General features: G+C 39.6%; 1 protein-coding gene across 3 annotated transcripts in view; it reads right to left on the bottom strand.

Annotated features, from left to right (window-relative positions):
• Positions 1-5,507: 5,507 nt before the first annotated feature.
• Positions 5,508-16,938, bottom strand: part of KCNK10 (potassium two pore domain channel subfamily K member 10) — a 57,953-nt gene continuing 46,522 nt past the window's right edge. For 2 of the 3 annotated variants that reach the window (XM_040067532.1, XM_040067533.1), the window contains exons 5-7: positions 11,898-12,084; positions 8,643-8,785; positions 5,580-6,757 (exon numbers count right to left, since the gene is read on the bottom strand). In XM_040067532.1, coding sequence (XP_039923466.1) covers positions 6,146-6,757; positions 8,643-8,785; positions 11,898-12,084 — 942 coding nt within the window. In that variant the 3' untranslated portion in view covers positions 5,580-6,145. Of the gene's footprint in view, positions 6,758-8,642; positions 8,786-11,897; positions 12,085-16,938 lie in introns of all 3 variants that reach the window. The other variant, XM_058421036.1, reaches the window with a different exon arrangement.

The following is a 16,938-nucleotide window of genomic DNA, read 5'->3' as shown; positions in this document are numbered from 1 at the left end:
GCAAGTGGTTTAACTGATTGTTTATAGTATAATTTAAAGTTGATCAGGAAAAAATAGTAGAACAGCATCCCAAAAATGTTCCCCCAAATTTTAAGAAACTTCTTTTCTAAACACAAAGCTGAAAATTACTAATAGTGGATTTTCAGTACTGTCCAAGGTCCAGACCAAGTTCTATTAGAATCTGGGAAAAAAATCACTCTAAAACTACATTGATACACTGCCCTGGATAAATTTAAATTGTTGGGAAGATATGATCTAGACACAAACTCTGCTTTTTTCTATTTGAAATTACTGTAGGAATCCAGGATCTGAGAAACTGCTAAATTATAGGCTGAAAGCTGGTGTGTTTGGCTTATATCTCACAACAGGCACCGTAAGCATTTGTCTTGAGAGCATCTAACTCTCACAATAAAAAGGGCTTTGGGAATAGAATGTATTTGGGAGACAAAATAATCCTCTCCCATATGCCAAGTATCACTTGCATTTGCTTTGATCTCAAGATCAGCGAGGGAAAAGAGATCCGCTTTTCCTCAAAAGGCTAAATTCCAGAAAATAGAAATATGCACTTTCCCCCAGAAGCAGCAGCCCTGCTTATTTCCTGATAAGTCCTGATCAGACTTAGTTCAGATATGACCTGGAACCAGAGAGGAAGGAGCACAAGAAGTTCACATCTACCTGCATGGAGCGAGGAGGCATCACCAGTAAATCTGTGTGCAAGAACCAGTTACGTGTGCCACGTGAGGGGTGTTAGCATGGGGCCATTCTTCATCTGGTTCCTGAGAACTCACCAGTGTGGCAGATAAGGTTTGCCTTTAGAGTGACCCTCCCATCCCACCATGATCCAGCTCACAGGCTATGCACTGGCTACATCAGGGCAACTCCAAATTTGCTTTTGCAACTGCTTCCTCGGTGATTTCAACAGCACAAGTCAACAGAGACTAACAGTGTTATGAACTGCAGCTGCAGTGACAGGAGGGAAAATACAGTCCAGTTTAGAAATAGTATTAAGGAGAGAAACTGTTACTGATAGCAAAGAAGCTGGAGACCTTGGGAAAAATTCAGCAACCCAAAGGGATTTTCAGATCTACACTTTTTGGTGATACATTTCATCCAACCAGTTCCATACATTGGTCTACAAGCCTTTATTTGAGTTCTGCAGATTTGTGATAATTTGCCTTGTGTTTTCATTCATAATTAAATGCTTAGGGAACTGTTTCTGAAGCTGAGCTTATTTGTGTTTTGTATTGATATAATGCCATTCCAGTAAGTATAAATTGCACAGTAGAGATGAGTTATAACAGCAGGCCTTTGCTATAAAAAGCTTAAAAATAACAAGCAAGCTTCACTTTACTGTACAGACTTACAGTGGCAGATTTTGGTCTAGATTAGACAAAAACATAGAACAAGTAAATGTACAGGGAGGACTGAAACAGTCCCCAGTTACCTTTCAAATTCATATCTGTTTAGTAGGACATAACATTTTGCTTGGTCTTTACCTGTAATTTATTTCTAGTGGACAATGGGAAAAATGAGAGTAGCAGACATCATGCAACCTGGTAACACAAATAAACCCCTGAGAAAACCAAAGCTGGCAAACAAACAGCCCATGTCCAGCATAAATATAAATACTTCAGAAAAATGAAGGGCTTTTAAGGACAAGGTCTTAATAACCTGAACTCAGACATAATTTCATTTATTATGGGTTAGAGATTTTTGCAGAAAGTCTCTGGTGTAGTCCCTTAATGGCTTTGGAGGAAGCAGACTGGTACTAGACACATCCTAAAGCCAGGCAGCAGAAGCTCAGGTGATTTATAATTTCACGGCCACAATCCAAATCAAGTTTCATATATATAAATCACTGTGGGGGGGGATTATTGTATTTTATTTACTATTATTTCTAGGATTTATTAGAAATAATGTTCCCTATTAAGTGGTAAAGAAATTACAGATCTTTTGAAAACCAGTATCTGCAAAAGTTCATCAATGCTTATGATGGTTAATGGTTCAGGAAGATTCCAAAAGTGGCATAGCAAAATTCTCCTGCACAAGGCAATGGAAAATGGAACTGCAGAGCTGAAAGCTGTAGGGATGCAGCAGCTGAGTCATTCTCTATGTGTGAGGGCTGCAGCTACAGAAAAGCCATGTTTCCTTTGTTCTTTCAGGTCCCAAATCCCATGTCAAGTGATGTTATGCTCAGGGCAGGATCGGAGTTAAAGTCAGTAACCCACCCTTTTGTTGGACTTCTTATTTTCAGGCTGCTGGGAAAAGGCCTAATTTAGAGAAAGAAGTTTTGCATATGGTTCAGACTATTTTTGCTAAAACTTTTCTATAATAGTGGAACAGCCTCACTAGAAATAACATGACAAGTTTTTTACAGGTGTTACTAAATGCCTGAGTATGAGAATTTTAGCCATAAAAACACTTGATGTTTAAACTGAGATTCTCTCTCAAGCTGTTGCAGACAATTAAAACCAAGGGATCCCTTGAAAAGGGGAAAAGCAATTTAGCTCATTAAAATTTCATTTTAGGTGTTGAGATGTTTCTCTCTGGCCCCCTATGAAATACAGCATTTGCACTTCCCATATTATAATAAAAATTATGTATATTGAGGTATTTAATAAGCAGTCATCTAGCAGAAAATATTTACTCCTGCAATAGCCTGGCAACATTCTCAGCAAGTTTCACAGACACAGAAATGGAAAGGAATGAAAGAGCATTTTGCTTTCATATAAAAGGTCATCAAATGCTCTGGTCAGTATCTCACTGAGAGTTTATTAAGCATCACCTTTTGTCCCTGAACTATTATATCCCAAACCACAGGATGCTGAAGAAACAGCTGATAAAATGTCATCCAGGGGCTCCTGCATGGCATGGCCACACAGAAACTAGAGTGAGATATGCACACACCATCACCTAGAATCTGGACAGGGGACAGACTGAGAACTCAGAAAGTTAAGATTAAAACTATGCCAAGACATCATTGTCCTTCTCTTGCATCAGAGAAAACAGTTCTGAATTTGCCCAACAAATTTTGCCTCCTCACATCTCCATGTTGACTTGTTTTCTGTGATTTGCCTGTTGTTCAACTCCCTGCTCACACAGGCAATTCCTACAAGACAGACTTTACTTTCCCTGACCCTAATCAGAAGAAATGCCCTTGCTATGGCTAAACTTTATATTTCGCTTACAGAAAATGCTTCTCCCATATCCTTACAGATGTCTGTGTGACTATGCAGAACTTTTCTATTGCAAGCAAGTGTTTCTTGTGAGAAGAACTCATCTGAAGAACAGATGATGCTGCATGCGTGATGTTGATCTTGGCATTTGGCAACCAAGGAAAATTATTTGCAAAACCGAATGTATTGCATGCTTTCAGAGTCAGATGAGATGCTTTGGGGTGCCAGATCTTTCACAGATATAAAGGATGTAAGGAATTACTTCAATTCTCAGACCAAAGTTGTATGTTTCAGCAGTTCTGAACCTTTTCTGGAATTCAAAGGCAAATCTAAAATGTAGCTCTCACTCCTAACCTCCTACCAATAAAGCATCAGCTCTGAACAGCCTTGGTGCATCTAGATATGCTTCATCCACCTGGCAATACAGAATTTGTGATGCTCATGGATGAAACTTCAGAACATTTGCTCATATGTGGCAGTCAAGGCCTGCCCAGAACCAGCAGTAACAGGCAGGGTAAAGAGCTCCAGTGCTTGAGGAGACATGCACCTTGCTAGTGTCTGCCTGGGGCTTGAGGAGGATGGGATGTGAGGGTGGTCACAAGCCACCATCTGCGTGTTTGTGCAGCCAAGCATAGGGTAGTCTGGCACAAAAGTCTCCAGAAGCCACGGCAGTTCTGGCATTAAGTGGAACCTTCCCCAGGGTCTGAGCTTACTGCCCTGTCTCTGGTAAGGTGAAGCCAGAGTGCAGCCCTGCACTGCAAAAGATTCACTGATCAAGTAAGCAGAATTCAATTTCTCTCGGATCTTATTGGGTTAGAGCAATCCCAAATGACCTGACATTTTTCAAACATTTTTCATCCTTGATTTTCAGACAGGTAATGAAATTAGAAAGATGATAAGACATTTCAAGAGAAGTGAACCAGCAGAGAAACATACTAAGAACATCTTTCCTCCTCTGCACTAGTGGAATTTGGCTCACCCCTGCAAATCCAACAGTCATTAGATATGCAAATATGTATATCAAAATTTGCATTCACACTGCCATGCTTCCATTCATAGCCATGGCAATCTTGAATTCTGGTGGCTAGTTTGATTTGGAGTTGTCTTATTGTGCATAAAATCTCAGAAAGTATCAGGGAATGATACATGCATTTTTGAATGCATAGACATCAGCATGCAATTCCCAAAGTCCGTGTCTGCAGGACCTGTGGATGTCTGCATGTTTGACTAGCTTTCAACTCTCTGCAATCAATATCCATGCTTGCCTTACCTATAAGCCTACAGTTTGAATTGCAAGAATATTTAGGATTTTGTGAAAGCTCAGGAAAAGCATCGCTGGTACAATCATGTATCTCATTTCCAGCATGCAAAATCTCCTATCTGCAATGGCCCACCCCGTAGCCCACAGGCTGACACCATAAAAAAATTTAGTATATTTTGTAACTCCCATTAATTATTTTGCAGCATTTTCTTGGAAATTTTACTGTGAAGTCTAGACACAATTCTATTTTTCATATCCTTATGCCCTGATAGCACAAAGGATTTTTTCAAAATCCTTTTAAAAATCCAAAGTTTAGTTATATTTCAATTTAGTCTAGAAATGCAGAGAGCTCATGTTTAGTTTTTATCAATAAAAGGGAGAGCAAATTTCCAACAAAGATAGTATTTGAAAGGAAATAAACCAAGTAATTCAAAATACTTGTTTAAGAAGTTACAAAATAGGACATTAATGGCACTTAAAGCTATAAGCACTTAAAAGGTTACCACAATATTTTTTTTAATTTCTTTTTTCTTTTTCTTTTTCTGAGATTATTACAGCAGCTTATGTCTAAACCAAACCCAGCAAAAGGGAGCAGAGAGCCCTGAGATTCTATGGTAGCCCTGGCCCTCATTTGAATCAGGTATATGCTCTTATGTTTATCTTTAAAAATTCAGATTCAGCTAGAGAACAGCAGTTTGCTGACATGCAAAAGCGATAGCTTCCCCTCTGTCCTTATAGTTTTACAGCACTAAAATAGAAGGGGGTTTCAGTAGTAGAAATTTTGAATAAGAAATCCTTTCAAAACAAAGCTGGCCTGCTGTTTTTCACTTTTAGCCAAATATCATTAAATAGAAGTTTATCTTCTTTTAAACAAGATAGCATGAGATGTTGTATTTTCTTCATGTGCACTTTCTTGCTGTGACTTTACATTGAATTTTCCTACATGAGAAAAAAAATCCACATTTCTTTTCTTTTTTTTTTGTTTTTTTTTTCATTGCTTAAGATAAATACCCACAGAATTTTGTTTTTTGTTTTGTTTTTTTCTTTTTTTTTCTTTTTTTTTTTTTTTTAATGAAAAGATCAATCCAACCCTTACTTATGTCTGTGTTGATTTTCCAACCAGCACCCAGCTGCTGGCTGTGTCCATGGACATTCTTTTGGCATTTAGAAAGATAATGCATCTGACTCAAATATAGGAAAAAAAAAAAAAAATCTAGCTTGGATCACGTGCCAAAACGTAAACTAAGCTTTACTGAAAGTTTCTAGTTCACTCCAATCATTTCTCCTCTTTTTAATCACCAGGGGAAGGCTTTATGGATGCATACTCCATTATGAAGATAAACTGTTTTCAATCCCTTTCATAGGCTCTTCTTGCATAGCTGCCCTTTGTCTAATATCACACCATGGTAGGAGCCTTCTGGTGGTACTGCCATGGTTCAATCCCTTCCTCTATGTCTCGCCCTGGTAATCATGTACAGGCTGAAATTTCCATGTGCGTAGCTTTCTGTTGCCATTCTGCAGTGCTGTGTTCCTGATTTGTTTTGGCAGAGCAAGCTTGAGTCTTTATGGCACAGTGAAATATTCTTCGATGCTATATAATTCAGACTGAATAAGGAGTCTGTATAAGGCACGTGTCTCAATATATATGTATATAAAAACACCAACATTGTTAATTCAAGTCAAGCATCTTTTACATTTAACTTCTGTCTTAAAGTAACACTTTGTTTTTATGCTCCCTTTCTTTGGCTTCATTGGGAATCACTCCATTTTCCAGGTCTGAGTGCTGCTGGATGCAGCTGGTCAGAACTGCAGTGTTAGAAGTGTTCTTGGAATTACACATCTTCTCTTTCTCCTCTTCCTTTTTTTCTTCATCCAAGGAATAGTTTCTGAAGGTCTCATAAATTTTATGCATATCCTCAGGCATGGTTTTTTTGAGGTCTTTGTTTTTTCTTTTGGTCATCTTAGCGGATGATCCGAATTTGTTAATGATGTTGTCCTCAGATGCCCCCTGCCCATGCTTGTTGAGCTTATCTGACCCTTTAAGGCGCAGGTTGTTAGGCCTGTTGTTGATGCTTTCCTGAGAGGAGGCCTTGAAGCGTCCTGTTTCCAAGGTAGCAAAGACGGAGCGCTTCTCAGGAGAGAGCATGTCTAAGGAGTGGGCTCGCTGGTCCAGGCCCAGGCGCCTGCGCTCCATGCTCCGGATGGTGGCTGCCCGTTGAAGTTTGTCATGGATCTCCACGCTGAGACGCCTCCGTGTCTCTCTGAACTCAGCTGTCACATTTGCTTTCCATTCTGCTGCATGGGCTTTTATTTCTCCAACCTTTACAACATGAAGAAAGAGAAATTAATTTAAAAATAAAAAAAGGAAAATCTTTCCTGTAGAGCAGTAGCACAAACACTTTCTTCTCTGGCATGAAACTGGGGACTGTCCCATCTCCACTGCATCCATCTGGACCCAAACTTCTGTAGCAAAGGACTTACACTGTGCAAACTCTAAACACACCAGCCGATGGCTTTGGTGACATAGAACTCATCTGCCTGTGTCACTTTGCCACCCCACAGATTTTATAGCTGTGTTACGTGATGGGACATGTTCATGCTAATCCATTCTTCATTAAGAACAAAATCCCTGACTCATAATGTCAGCAGTAAATGGTCAAGAGTGGGCAAAGTTAATCACTTATAGTTAAACCAATATACTTCAGAACAGCACAACAATCAGTGCAGCAGTACAGGAATGTGTTTTCCTGTATTGCTCATGATGCAGCTTCAGTCCCACTGAAGGTTCTGTTCAGAGCCACAGTCACAAAGCAGTTAATGTTAAATACCACTAGATGATTTCAGTGGCCCTCTGACTCCTCCAGTCTAGGGTTCATTTTCAGGGATAAATGTAGCTGTCTTTAATGGAAGTTTGCAACACACAACTGTCCAAATACCCCACTGTCAAGCCATCAGGAGGAGTTTTCAACACATTCTGTATGGGCACTATGAGCATATCCTTGAATGTCCTACTGTCTTTCTCTGGTTTACTCCTTTGCACTGGAGGCTGGAATAATGGCTAAGAATAAAGCACCAAGTGATGGCTGTATTCAATAAATACACCTTCCAAAATGAGAAAAATCAAGATAAATGACCAAGCAATATTTCAGGTAGACCAGGGCTTTCTCAATGTTCAGCTAAAGAAGAACGGATTCAGGAGTACAGTGTCTGCAGGAGCCCACCACAGTCAATGATTTGCTTGTGCTGCTGCAGGCTGAACTCAAATTTTTGTATCCAATAACCCTGAAGGAGTAATCTTGTTTTCTGCAGGCCAGATGTGCAGGTGTCCCTTTAACACTGTGACAGAAGGCACCTTGCATCTATGTGGGGGACCAGATTCCCCATTACAGGTGCCTGGTAATAAATGAAACAGTCACACTCTCTGCAGTGCCCTTTATTAATGGAGATGCATGGGGGAGGCCTTAGGTGGTGCAGATTCCTTCAAAAATTAGAAACAGCACTGCCCCCCTGCCAAATTTTGACTGCTCTGGTTAACTCTGCCAGGTAAGCTTTGCTAGTAAAGCAGGAGGAGATTACCTTAAAATTTGAAATTATATTACTAACATTCTCCACCACAGGCTTCAGCTCTAGAGTCATGGCAATTGCCTTTCTATTTTCCACAGTTATTTGAGTGCAGCATTAGCAGTATCCTCTTTGAATCATGGAGGTTTCTTTGCGAATTTAGTCATGTTCTCCTTGATGCTGACTACTCAGTTTCTTCAATTTTTAAAAATAGAGTACACAGTAAGGGACCTGAATTTAAACTTCTAGTCAGAACCATACTCCCTGGCATAGAAAAGACAGGAAAATCTCCTCATTTTTAAGGAGAGGACGCTGAAATTTTTAGTACAATTTCATAGCTGGTTTCCGAGTAAAACTAGACTGGTGTCTCATTCCATAATTGCATTCCTACTGATGTGTTCTGTGTATTTTTGAGTACTGATAGAGTTGTAACAACCTTGGTTGCTTTCATTGCTTTTTTTCTCTTCCTTTGTGAAGGAGCTAAAGATCAGAGCTAACTGTATACCAAAAACAGACAGTGAAGTAAACCACAGGGCATATTGAGCATTGCTCATGTAAGCAGCATCCTTATTTAGACAATCAGGAATCAGGCACTTAAATTTCTCTTGTAAAATGACAAACCACTGAGAAATTACTGATCATACCTCTTCTTGTGTCTTCTTGGACAGGACTCTTAACCAGTCTCCAATCATACTCAGGACGGCAGCAAAGTAGGCAAGGCCAACAAGAATCCAGAACCACACTAAGGGTTTATACCACTCCATGTATTTGATGTCAGCATTTCCTCCTGAAATAAGTATATACTTATGCTTACAAATCATGAGGTGCCAAAATTATTACAAGATATCTGCAATTCTGAAAAATGCCTAGAAGTATTTATTAACTCTTGTCAACAGCACTGTACTTCTGATAATAAGACAAGAAGCCTGTCAGATGGGAGGAACCCAGTCTGTTTTAATTTAAAAGTCTTCAAAATTTCCTATTGTTCTGCTGCTATGTGGCCTGCCAGAGCACCCAGTACTTTTCTTTGTACTGCTTATATGCTGGAGCAGCTCTCAAATTCTACTTTGATAGTACTTGCAACAGCACAAACACATGCCCAACAAAAAAATTTAATACAGCTAGTCTTCCTCATTCTAAACTGCCTGCAGCCTCATAGTTGAGAAAATTTACAGATCAACCCCCTTAAGTTATAGAGGTTCCAGACTTTTTTGGTTTTAGCTACAGGATTGAGAGATCTGTGTGCAGAAAAAAGAAATGTAGCTTTGTCTTCCAAATCAGGGTATCTGACAGGAAGCCAAGCATGCATTAGCCCTGAAAATAAGGCTATACATTTTGTTTGGGTACCATTCAGATAGAGGCATTCTCTGGCCAGTGACTTCATAAGAGATAAGGATCAAACCAAGCAACAAATATACTATATTGTTCTTCATGTAAGTCTGTGGATGAACTGGAAAAATAAGAAGTGAAGCATTTGGCAAACCTAATGGACTGCAAAAACCCTCAGATAACTGTGGGAGCGGCCAGATTGCTGCCTACTGCAGAGTAAAATACAGAATTTTTTACAAAACAAAGCAACCATAACCTCACTTTCAAATCTCTCAGTCCCAGCACAGTGCTATGTGCACTGCAAGAATGAAAGCCAGTGAGAGGCAGGCAGAGACCTGAGTGGAAGAGAGTGAGCAGCAAAGAGTCTGCAGAACCCCATGGGCACCACCATAGCCCTCAATGCAATCACCTTGGTGGTACCTGTGTAAATTCCTGCCTGAAGAGTAAGCCTACCAGGAGACCCAGGCAGATGTCTACATATTTCCTGGACTCCAGCCTTGGTTAGAAAGAGGTAGACACCTATGCCTCTGTATGACCGCAGAGAGATTTTAGGGGTTTTCCCTGTTAAAATCCCCAGACAACACATTTTCCCTTTTGCTTTTTGCAATCTGAGACATTTCTATGACTCTTTAATTTTATCAAGTTCTATATAAGTGTAGTTACAGTGTTTGAACACCCACGTGAAAGGTCAGACATTTGAGAATTGGCAGGGACCCAAATATTGGTTTTGATGTTAATCTCTCCCCACAGACTGCATGAATCACACTCTTTTTTTCCCCAGTCTTTAACAGTCTGAAACAATGGGACTGCTGTTGCTATGGTACAAGAAGCCTCTTCTGATCACACACGTCCCTGAGGAAGCTCACTAGGAAACAGATTGTCTAGATCTATCTTGCAGAGTAGTCAGGTGACTGAGAAAGTATGAGACCACTTTTTTCAGCCTATCAGATACTCTGTTTTTTCAGGCTCCATGCAGAATTTTATTTCCAACTGTAGTACAAAACCCTTCCAGTTTCCCAAGAGCTGGGATTTGTTCTAAGTGGAATAAGCCAGCATAGCTCCTTTGACTCTCTTTTAACCACTAAGATATAGTATTTTTGATTTGCTGTTGAAGGAACAGAGATACTGAGAGATTAAAGTGGCAGAAAATAAAAGGGGCAGAAAATCTCTCCCAAAACCAGCAATAAACCCCAAATCTCCTGGTGATCACCTGCCTTATACTCTTATCATGAAAATGCCTCTGAAGTTTTCTTGTTCAGGGTCTTCCATATGATTTTTGAAAAATCCTGCTTGTTACTAGCCACCCAGCTGTGGGTTATATTCTCCTAATCATGTGGATATATAACAATTTAATATTCAGAGCTTTTTTTACTATCACATTATTAAACAATACTTAAATGTGTTACTATTAAGAAAAATACTATAAATTATTTTTATTTCACATTGTGACACCTCAAAGAATATCAGTGAATTGCTTTACATGTCTAAGTGGTTAAAATGGACAAAGCCCACACAATGACTTCTGTAACTGAATGCTTGTAAAACTTGCTTTTTTATATCTGTGTCTTTCTTTGTTCAGTGACTTTTTTTCTCAATAATTCATGTATTCTATGCCAGTTTGTCATAAAAATGAGGATTAGAGTCTTCTCCACAAAAAAAAAGACTTGTCTACTATTCTTCAGCAAAGAAATTTTTGTAGTTTTATTTGATGTTTTTAACTCATTCCGTTTATAGGGACTAAGAAGCACAATATGACTGTTTTTTAACACAGGCAACTTAATACCTTTAATTAGGATCACTAACAGGAATGAGAAGCAGAGGTCATGCACTGATAGAAAAATAGCCACTTATTTTAACCACCATTTTGTTAGCAATGCAGTTGTGTGAAAAAAATATATGTCTCTCATCTCTCCAGCCAACTGTCTCAATTCCCTCTTTGGAAATTGTATATGGGTAGATATTTATAGTTCCTGCTCATACTGTGTTAATCTTGGAGAGTCTCCTCCAAGCATTGAGGTACATACCCCATTAGTCCTTCTCTCCTACAAGAGTTTTCTTTAACAGGGCAACTACAATGTCAAATTTTTTGCCAAGGTTAGGAAACAGAATGCAGGTTTTGAAATGCTGCAGCTCCTGTAGTAGCAGCCCACTACTACATTTGACCAGAGAATTCTACAGACCTATGGCTCAGTCATCCTTTGTAAAAGCTTCCTCCATTCATCATCTGGGCTACTTGCTTCTGCAGTCAGCCTCAGATTGAGAGCTAATGGACTAATACAAATCTTTAATTCAATGGGAAAGTAATTTTACTTTTGCATAATTCATTGTGTGATAAAGGGTAATTAGGACTTTCCAGGCTCCCGTTATCTACACTGCTGAAGGCCCACAATCTACAAAGGGCAAGGCACCTGGACCTTAAATCAGCCTGGTGTCGTACTGCACAGTAATCCCAACAGAAACACCCAGCATCATTTCACTGAAATATACTGTGAAGAGCCTCCTCTCTATCCCAGAAAACAAATTCTAAGAGCCGGTCCTTGTGCTCAGCACCTGGGCTCAAAACTGCTCACCTGCTACGAAGTCACCGAAGCCAACAGTGGTTAGAGTAACAACTACAAAGTAAATGGACTCCAAGGCTGTCCATCCCTCGATGTATTTGAAGATAAATGCAGGAATGGTCACAAAGACGATGCAGCCTGCCAGGATGAAGACGATGGTGGAGATCACTCGGATCTTTGTTTGACTCACTTGTTTATTCTAGAAAAAGGAAATAGCAGAAAAAAAAAAAAATTAAAAAATGGAGCTTCAGTGGGTTTCTGGAACTGTGTTCTTCGTGAATGTGTGAATGACACACTGATTGTGCTGGTGTCACCTGGTATGTCTCCTTCTGCCTTTTGTGAGCTTGTTGGGTGGAATACAATCCTCTCTCCCTGACAGTGAGAGTCCTGCCCAGGTAATATTAAACCCTCATGTCTGGCCCTAGTTTATCATGATTCCCATTTTCTATGCACTATGAAGTGACTAATCTACTCCAAACACCACCTGAAAAACATTCCCGAGCTTCAGAAAGGCATCAACATGCTCCATATCAGGTTCAATGTGTAAGAAAAAGTGGACATTCACACCTCCATACAAGTATGTGTACACTCACATTGCCTCACCAGCACCAGGCATTCAACAAACAGGATCAAGTTTAAAATGAAAATAAACCCCTTGTCCCTCACTGAAAAGCTGCAATTTTGTGTAGAAATAATTCATGCTTTGGGTTTTCTAGGATCAGGATTTACAGCTTTCATTCACAAATATGAAGGTTAAATCTCTTTTTCAAAAATAGAAAGTGGTATTTTTGGTTTACTTCAGGAAAAAAAAAGGATTTATGTCAAATATGAAACAGCCTGATATAGAATTACCTACATAAATTCACACTGGAAAGCTCTTGAACAAAGAGTATGTGTTACTGGTTTCTATAAACTGAATTCAAATATAGTCAGTGTAATTGTAAGATTTTACATTCCTAAATCATATAAACTCTCAATATATTTGATATATACTTAGACTTTGTTTCTATTAATATTGATGCAAGCCTGGATTAACACAATTGACTCTGGCAGATTTATTTCAGATTTTCTCTGCTCTGAATAAACTCAGCATCCAATAAAGTTTCATGACAAACTTGCAAATTACTAGAAACCTTACTGTGGATTAATTTCAGTGGCAGTGCAAATTCTCTGTTTATCCTGGAAAAACGATGTGGTGGTCACTGTAAGTCATATTTCCAAATTAGTTTTTCAAATCAAGCAGCTCCCTTAACCCAGAAATGAGATCTCATTTCAGATTAAGGCATTGCCTAGACAGGAAATAAAATCTCAGAAGTTATCTTTGTAATATATAGAAGGGATATTGCCTGAACAGGTTAATATCTAACCAGTTTGTGAGCAATACTGTGCTTCCCCTAATAACAGGAGGATTTCTTTTAGAGGTGCAGTGTCAGAACTTTGTTAAGTACTCCTCTGATCTGAGATGCAATCAGAACCAGGTAGCATAAAAATACCATGTTTCATAGATACTTTTAGTTCTGAAACTCTTTAAAATGATCCCTACACTTAATATTTTATTTGTGTGTGTGCACTATTTTCTGTATGTGGATGAATAGAAATAGTTCAATAAGATTAGTAATATAATGCCAAATATAAGACATGGAAGAAACTGCCCAGTACCAAGGGGAAAAACAACACAAAAATATAAAACCTGAATTCATTCCTTATTGTCTCTTTTTCCAAAGAGCTCTTTTGAGTATTTTGTAAAATGCCAAAGGACTATCTGTCTTCTTTGAGAGGTAGGTGTAGAAAATGCCTCTTGCTGCTGAGGACTCCAGGATGGTGTAGATGAATGTAGACAAGAGATCTCTGAAGTTAGGTTTTAGAAGAAGAGCTTTTTTGTATGGGATCTGAGGCCTTGCTCAGAGCCGCCAGGCGCAGCTGTAGCATGGCCTTGGAAGGTGGGGGTAGTGAGAGATAAGGAAATTCCAAGAGGCAAGAGAGAAGAAAACAAAGAGACAAGAGGAGAGAAGAAACAGAAGGAACAGAAGGGAGGCCCACTCTCGCAGCCCCCTGACAAGGGGTCTCGAGGTGGGCTGTAACAGGGTTGTGCCAATGGGGTTACAGATACCTGATACTTCAGGGGGGGGTTAGATGTGTGGGATAAATCATACATTGGGGGTTGCTTTCCTAGGCATCCAGCAGCTAGGACATCTCAAACATCAAAACTTACTTTCAATTCTATCTCAGTTACAGGTTTCACATTCTCAGAATCTAAGCAATCATATTTGTAGGGCTTTCTGGCTTCATCCTTCCCAACAGGTAGGGAACACACATTCACAGTGGCAGGATTTCAGACTTATTGAATGAGTAGTGAAATGAAGATAACAGATCACATGGATCAAGTTACATAGTGTCCTACATTGGCACTCTTGTCTTTTGTCATTGAGAATGAGGATTTAACCAAATTGATGTTTATTTTCTAGTTTGACCAAGGCAACTTGTTTACTTCTACTAAATGCTTCAGTTTCCCAATATGTAAAAATGAAATGTCAGAAACCTTGCCTTGTGGAAGTTAGGAGACAAGTGCCTCTTGGGAATCCTTGAACAAAAAGTAAGCCCAGCATCAAAGTTATGAGTAGTAGTTCCTCCTCCAGTCCCCACATATCAAAAATTAAAATGCATTTCAGTATGTGTCAGAATCGTCTCATGAAAGACACAGCAATGAGAAGAATGGCCTTCAAATCAGTAACAAATGTTCAGGAGATTCCCTTGTTCATGAGCGATAAACTCAGCCGAAGGTTGTTGGTTTTTTTAAGTAAAAATGGTAACAATGTTAATGAAAGGATCTGTAAAAGGCCTGACTCATGGTTATTGTGTACCTTTGTCACTCACACAAAAGCAGAGCAGCTGAGGGCACAAATGAAGGCAGATAGCAATGGTGCATCAGGCACAGCATTTGTAGCGCTGCTGAAAAGAGCACAAAAGCAGGACTCAGAAAAAGAATTACTTAATGAGCAGTAACACATGAAATGCAGGATGGACATGAAAAGGGGGGGGGGGGGGGGGGGGAGGATCTTTTTATAGCTGGGTATGCATTCAGAGGAAATTCACAGTAGAGTCCAACTGCTACAGATTTAAAAAATGCTAAGGCATAATTGTATTTACTAATCAAATATGTACATTGTAAAAAGTACATACTATGAAAATGTAAACTACTGCAGTGTTACATCAAGCCATTATTAAAATAAATAACCAAATAAATAAATAATCACTCTATATAACACCAAAGGCTGAGAATTCTGAATAAGTTCGGACAAATTTCTCTTTTAAACAGTGTTTTGCGCTTGGAGCCAAACACTGTCAAATAACTGAACAACTTCTGCCAGGCTAAGAAATCATCTGAACCCATTTTGTGGCATGAATACAGAATTTTCTGTAGGTGTCAAAAAGAAATAATAACAAACCTTTTCCTCCAGGAAAGGCAGCTAATCTTATAGCTATTTAAGTAAAATTAAAACACTTTTTAAAGAGAAGTTTTCCACTCTTTTTCTTTTTAAGTTTGTTTACCCACAAGTTCTTTCCACAGCGATGAAGCAGGTGATTTGTAAGACATTCTTCAAATACAAATAAATTAGTGCCTGGTAATGAGACCAGTTTAAATCCACCTAGAACTAATCTGGAAAACATCTAAGAATCTAAGAACTGAAGAGTTTTCTGTGTACCCATCAGGGTCATTTCCATTTTCCAATGACAGTGCTGATTTTATTATAAAGGGGGCTAAGTGCTAAACTGGCAATATTACTAATATCATCTTGCTTACATGAATTCAAACAACCTACTGTCAATCTGCTCTAGTGCCAAGAGGAGTAAGGACAGAGAGAGTAATAAAAACACCCTTATGAATGGAATTTAGTTCTTATCCATCTTTTCCATCAATAACTGCAGCTTTTCTTTTTCCTAATTTTCTATTATATATACAGGGGGGTTGGTAGTTTTGTGTGGTGGTGTGCGTTTGTTTTATCTGTTTAATGTAATTTATATTGAGTTTTCTGTAATGGTTTGTTCCTTGTACCCCCCTGTTTTTAGTATTGGTTGTAACCTGTCTGCCCGGAGTTAGAGAAAGTCCGTTATATGTCAGTCATCTCTTCCGCCTTTTATACCTAATTGTCAATCTCCTCTCTCTCCCCTTGGGCGCCCTGTCTGTCACCCCAGGACCCTTCCCTGGATCCTAGAAAGCTCCAGGGAGGGGGTCGAGTGATAGGCTGGGGCCCTGGCAATCCCCTCTCTTCGTTTTTTGGTTGGCCCCCAGTTATTAGGTTTACACCCCCGGTTATACCCCTCGTTATTGTAATTGGCTGACCGGTTGTCGCCACCCTGGTCCCCTCCCCTGTTTTTAAGCTCGTGCACACCTGCTCCCGGGGCTCTTCTGGGCAGGGGGTCAGAGAGTGCCGAGCTCCGTGCTCCCCCTCCCTGCAATAAACACCGTTATACCCTGCCTAGAGGAGTCGCCCTTTCTTCGGCCGCCGCGGTTGCGTTCTCCATCGATCCGCTCGTCGCCGGCGTGGGGGAATTGAGGACCCACGGGGAGGAGGCGGCTCGCCCGACTTGCTGCCCCGACCCATCCACGTTGCTGCAGTGCATAAACTGAGCTGGCCTGTGGCCACGCTGGCAAGCGCGAGGACAGACACTGCATCAGTTTTGGTCTTACCTAATAAACTCAAGAGTTAAAATGAACCCTGAGTTTTTTAATTTCTTTTTTCTCTCTGTCCCAATAAATCAAAGCCAGTGTAGTGGATTATTTTATGTCTCCTGCTTTCTTCAGATGAATTAACTGAGGTACAATTTTTCTGACCTGATGGTTGGCAATAAAAACACCAAACAGTGTTTTTAAGTTTGCAGACTGAGACTGTGGAGTTGATATATATTGCTATGAAAAAGGAGCATGAGGCATTAAGTAGGGGATAAGAAGAAGCTACAGTCATTTATCAGACTAGACTAAATGCTAGATATGTGGAACATATACATTTCCATGAACAGCATGTTTCATATAAGCTTATTCCAAGATTCTGTA

This window comes from Hirundo rustica, chromosome 6, assembly GCF_015227805.2.
Source record: "Hirundo rustica isolate bHirRus1 chromosome 6, bHirRus1.pri.v3, whole genome shotgun sequence".
NCBI classification, from domain to species: Eukaryota; Metazoa; Chordata; class Aves; order Passeriformes; family Hirundinidae; genus Hirundo; species Hirundo rustica.
This window is presented reverse-complemented; position numbering and strand designations above follow the sequence as displayed.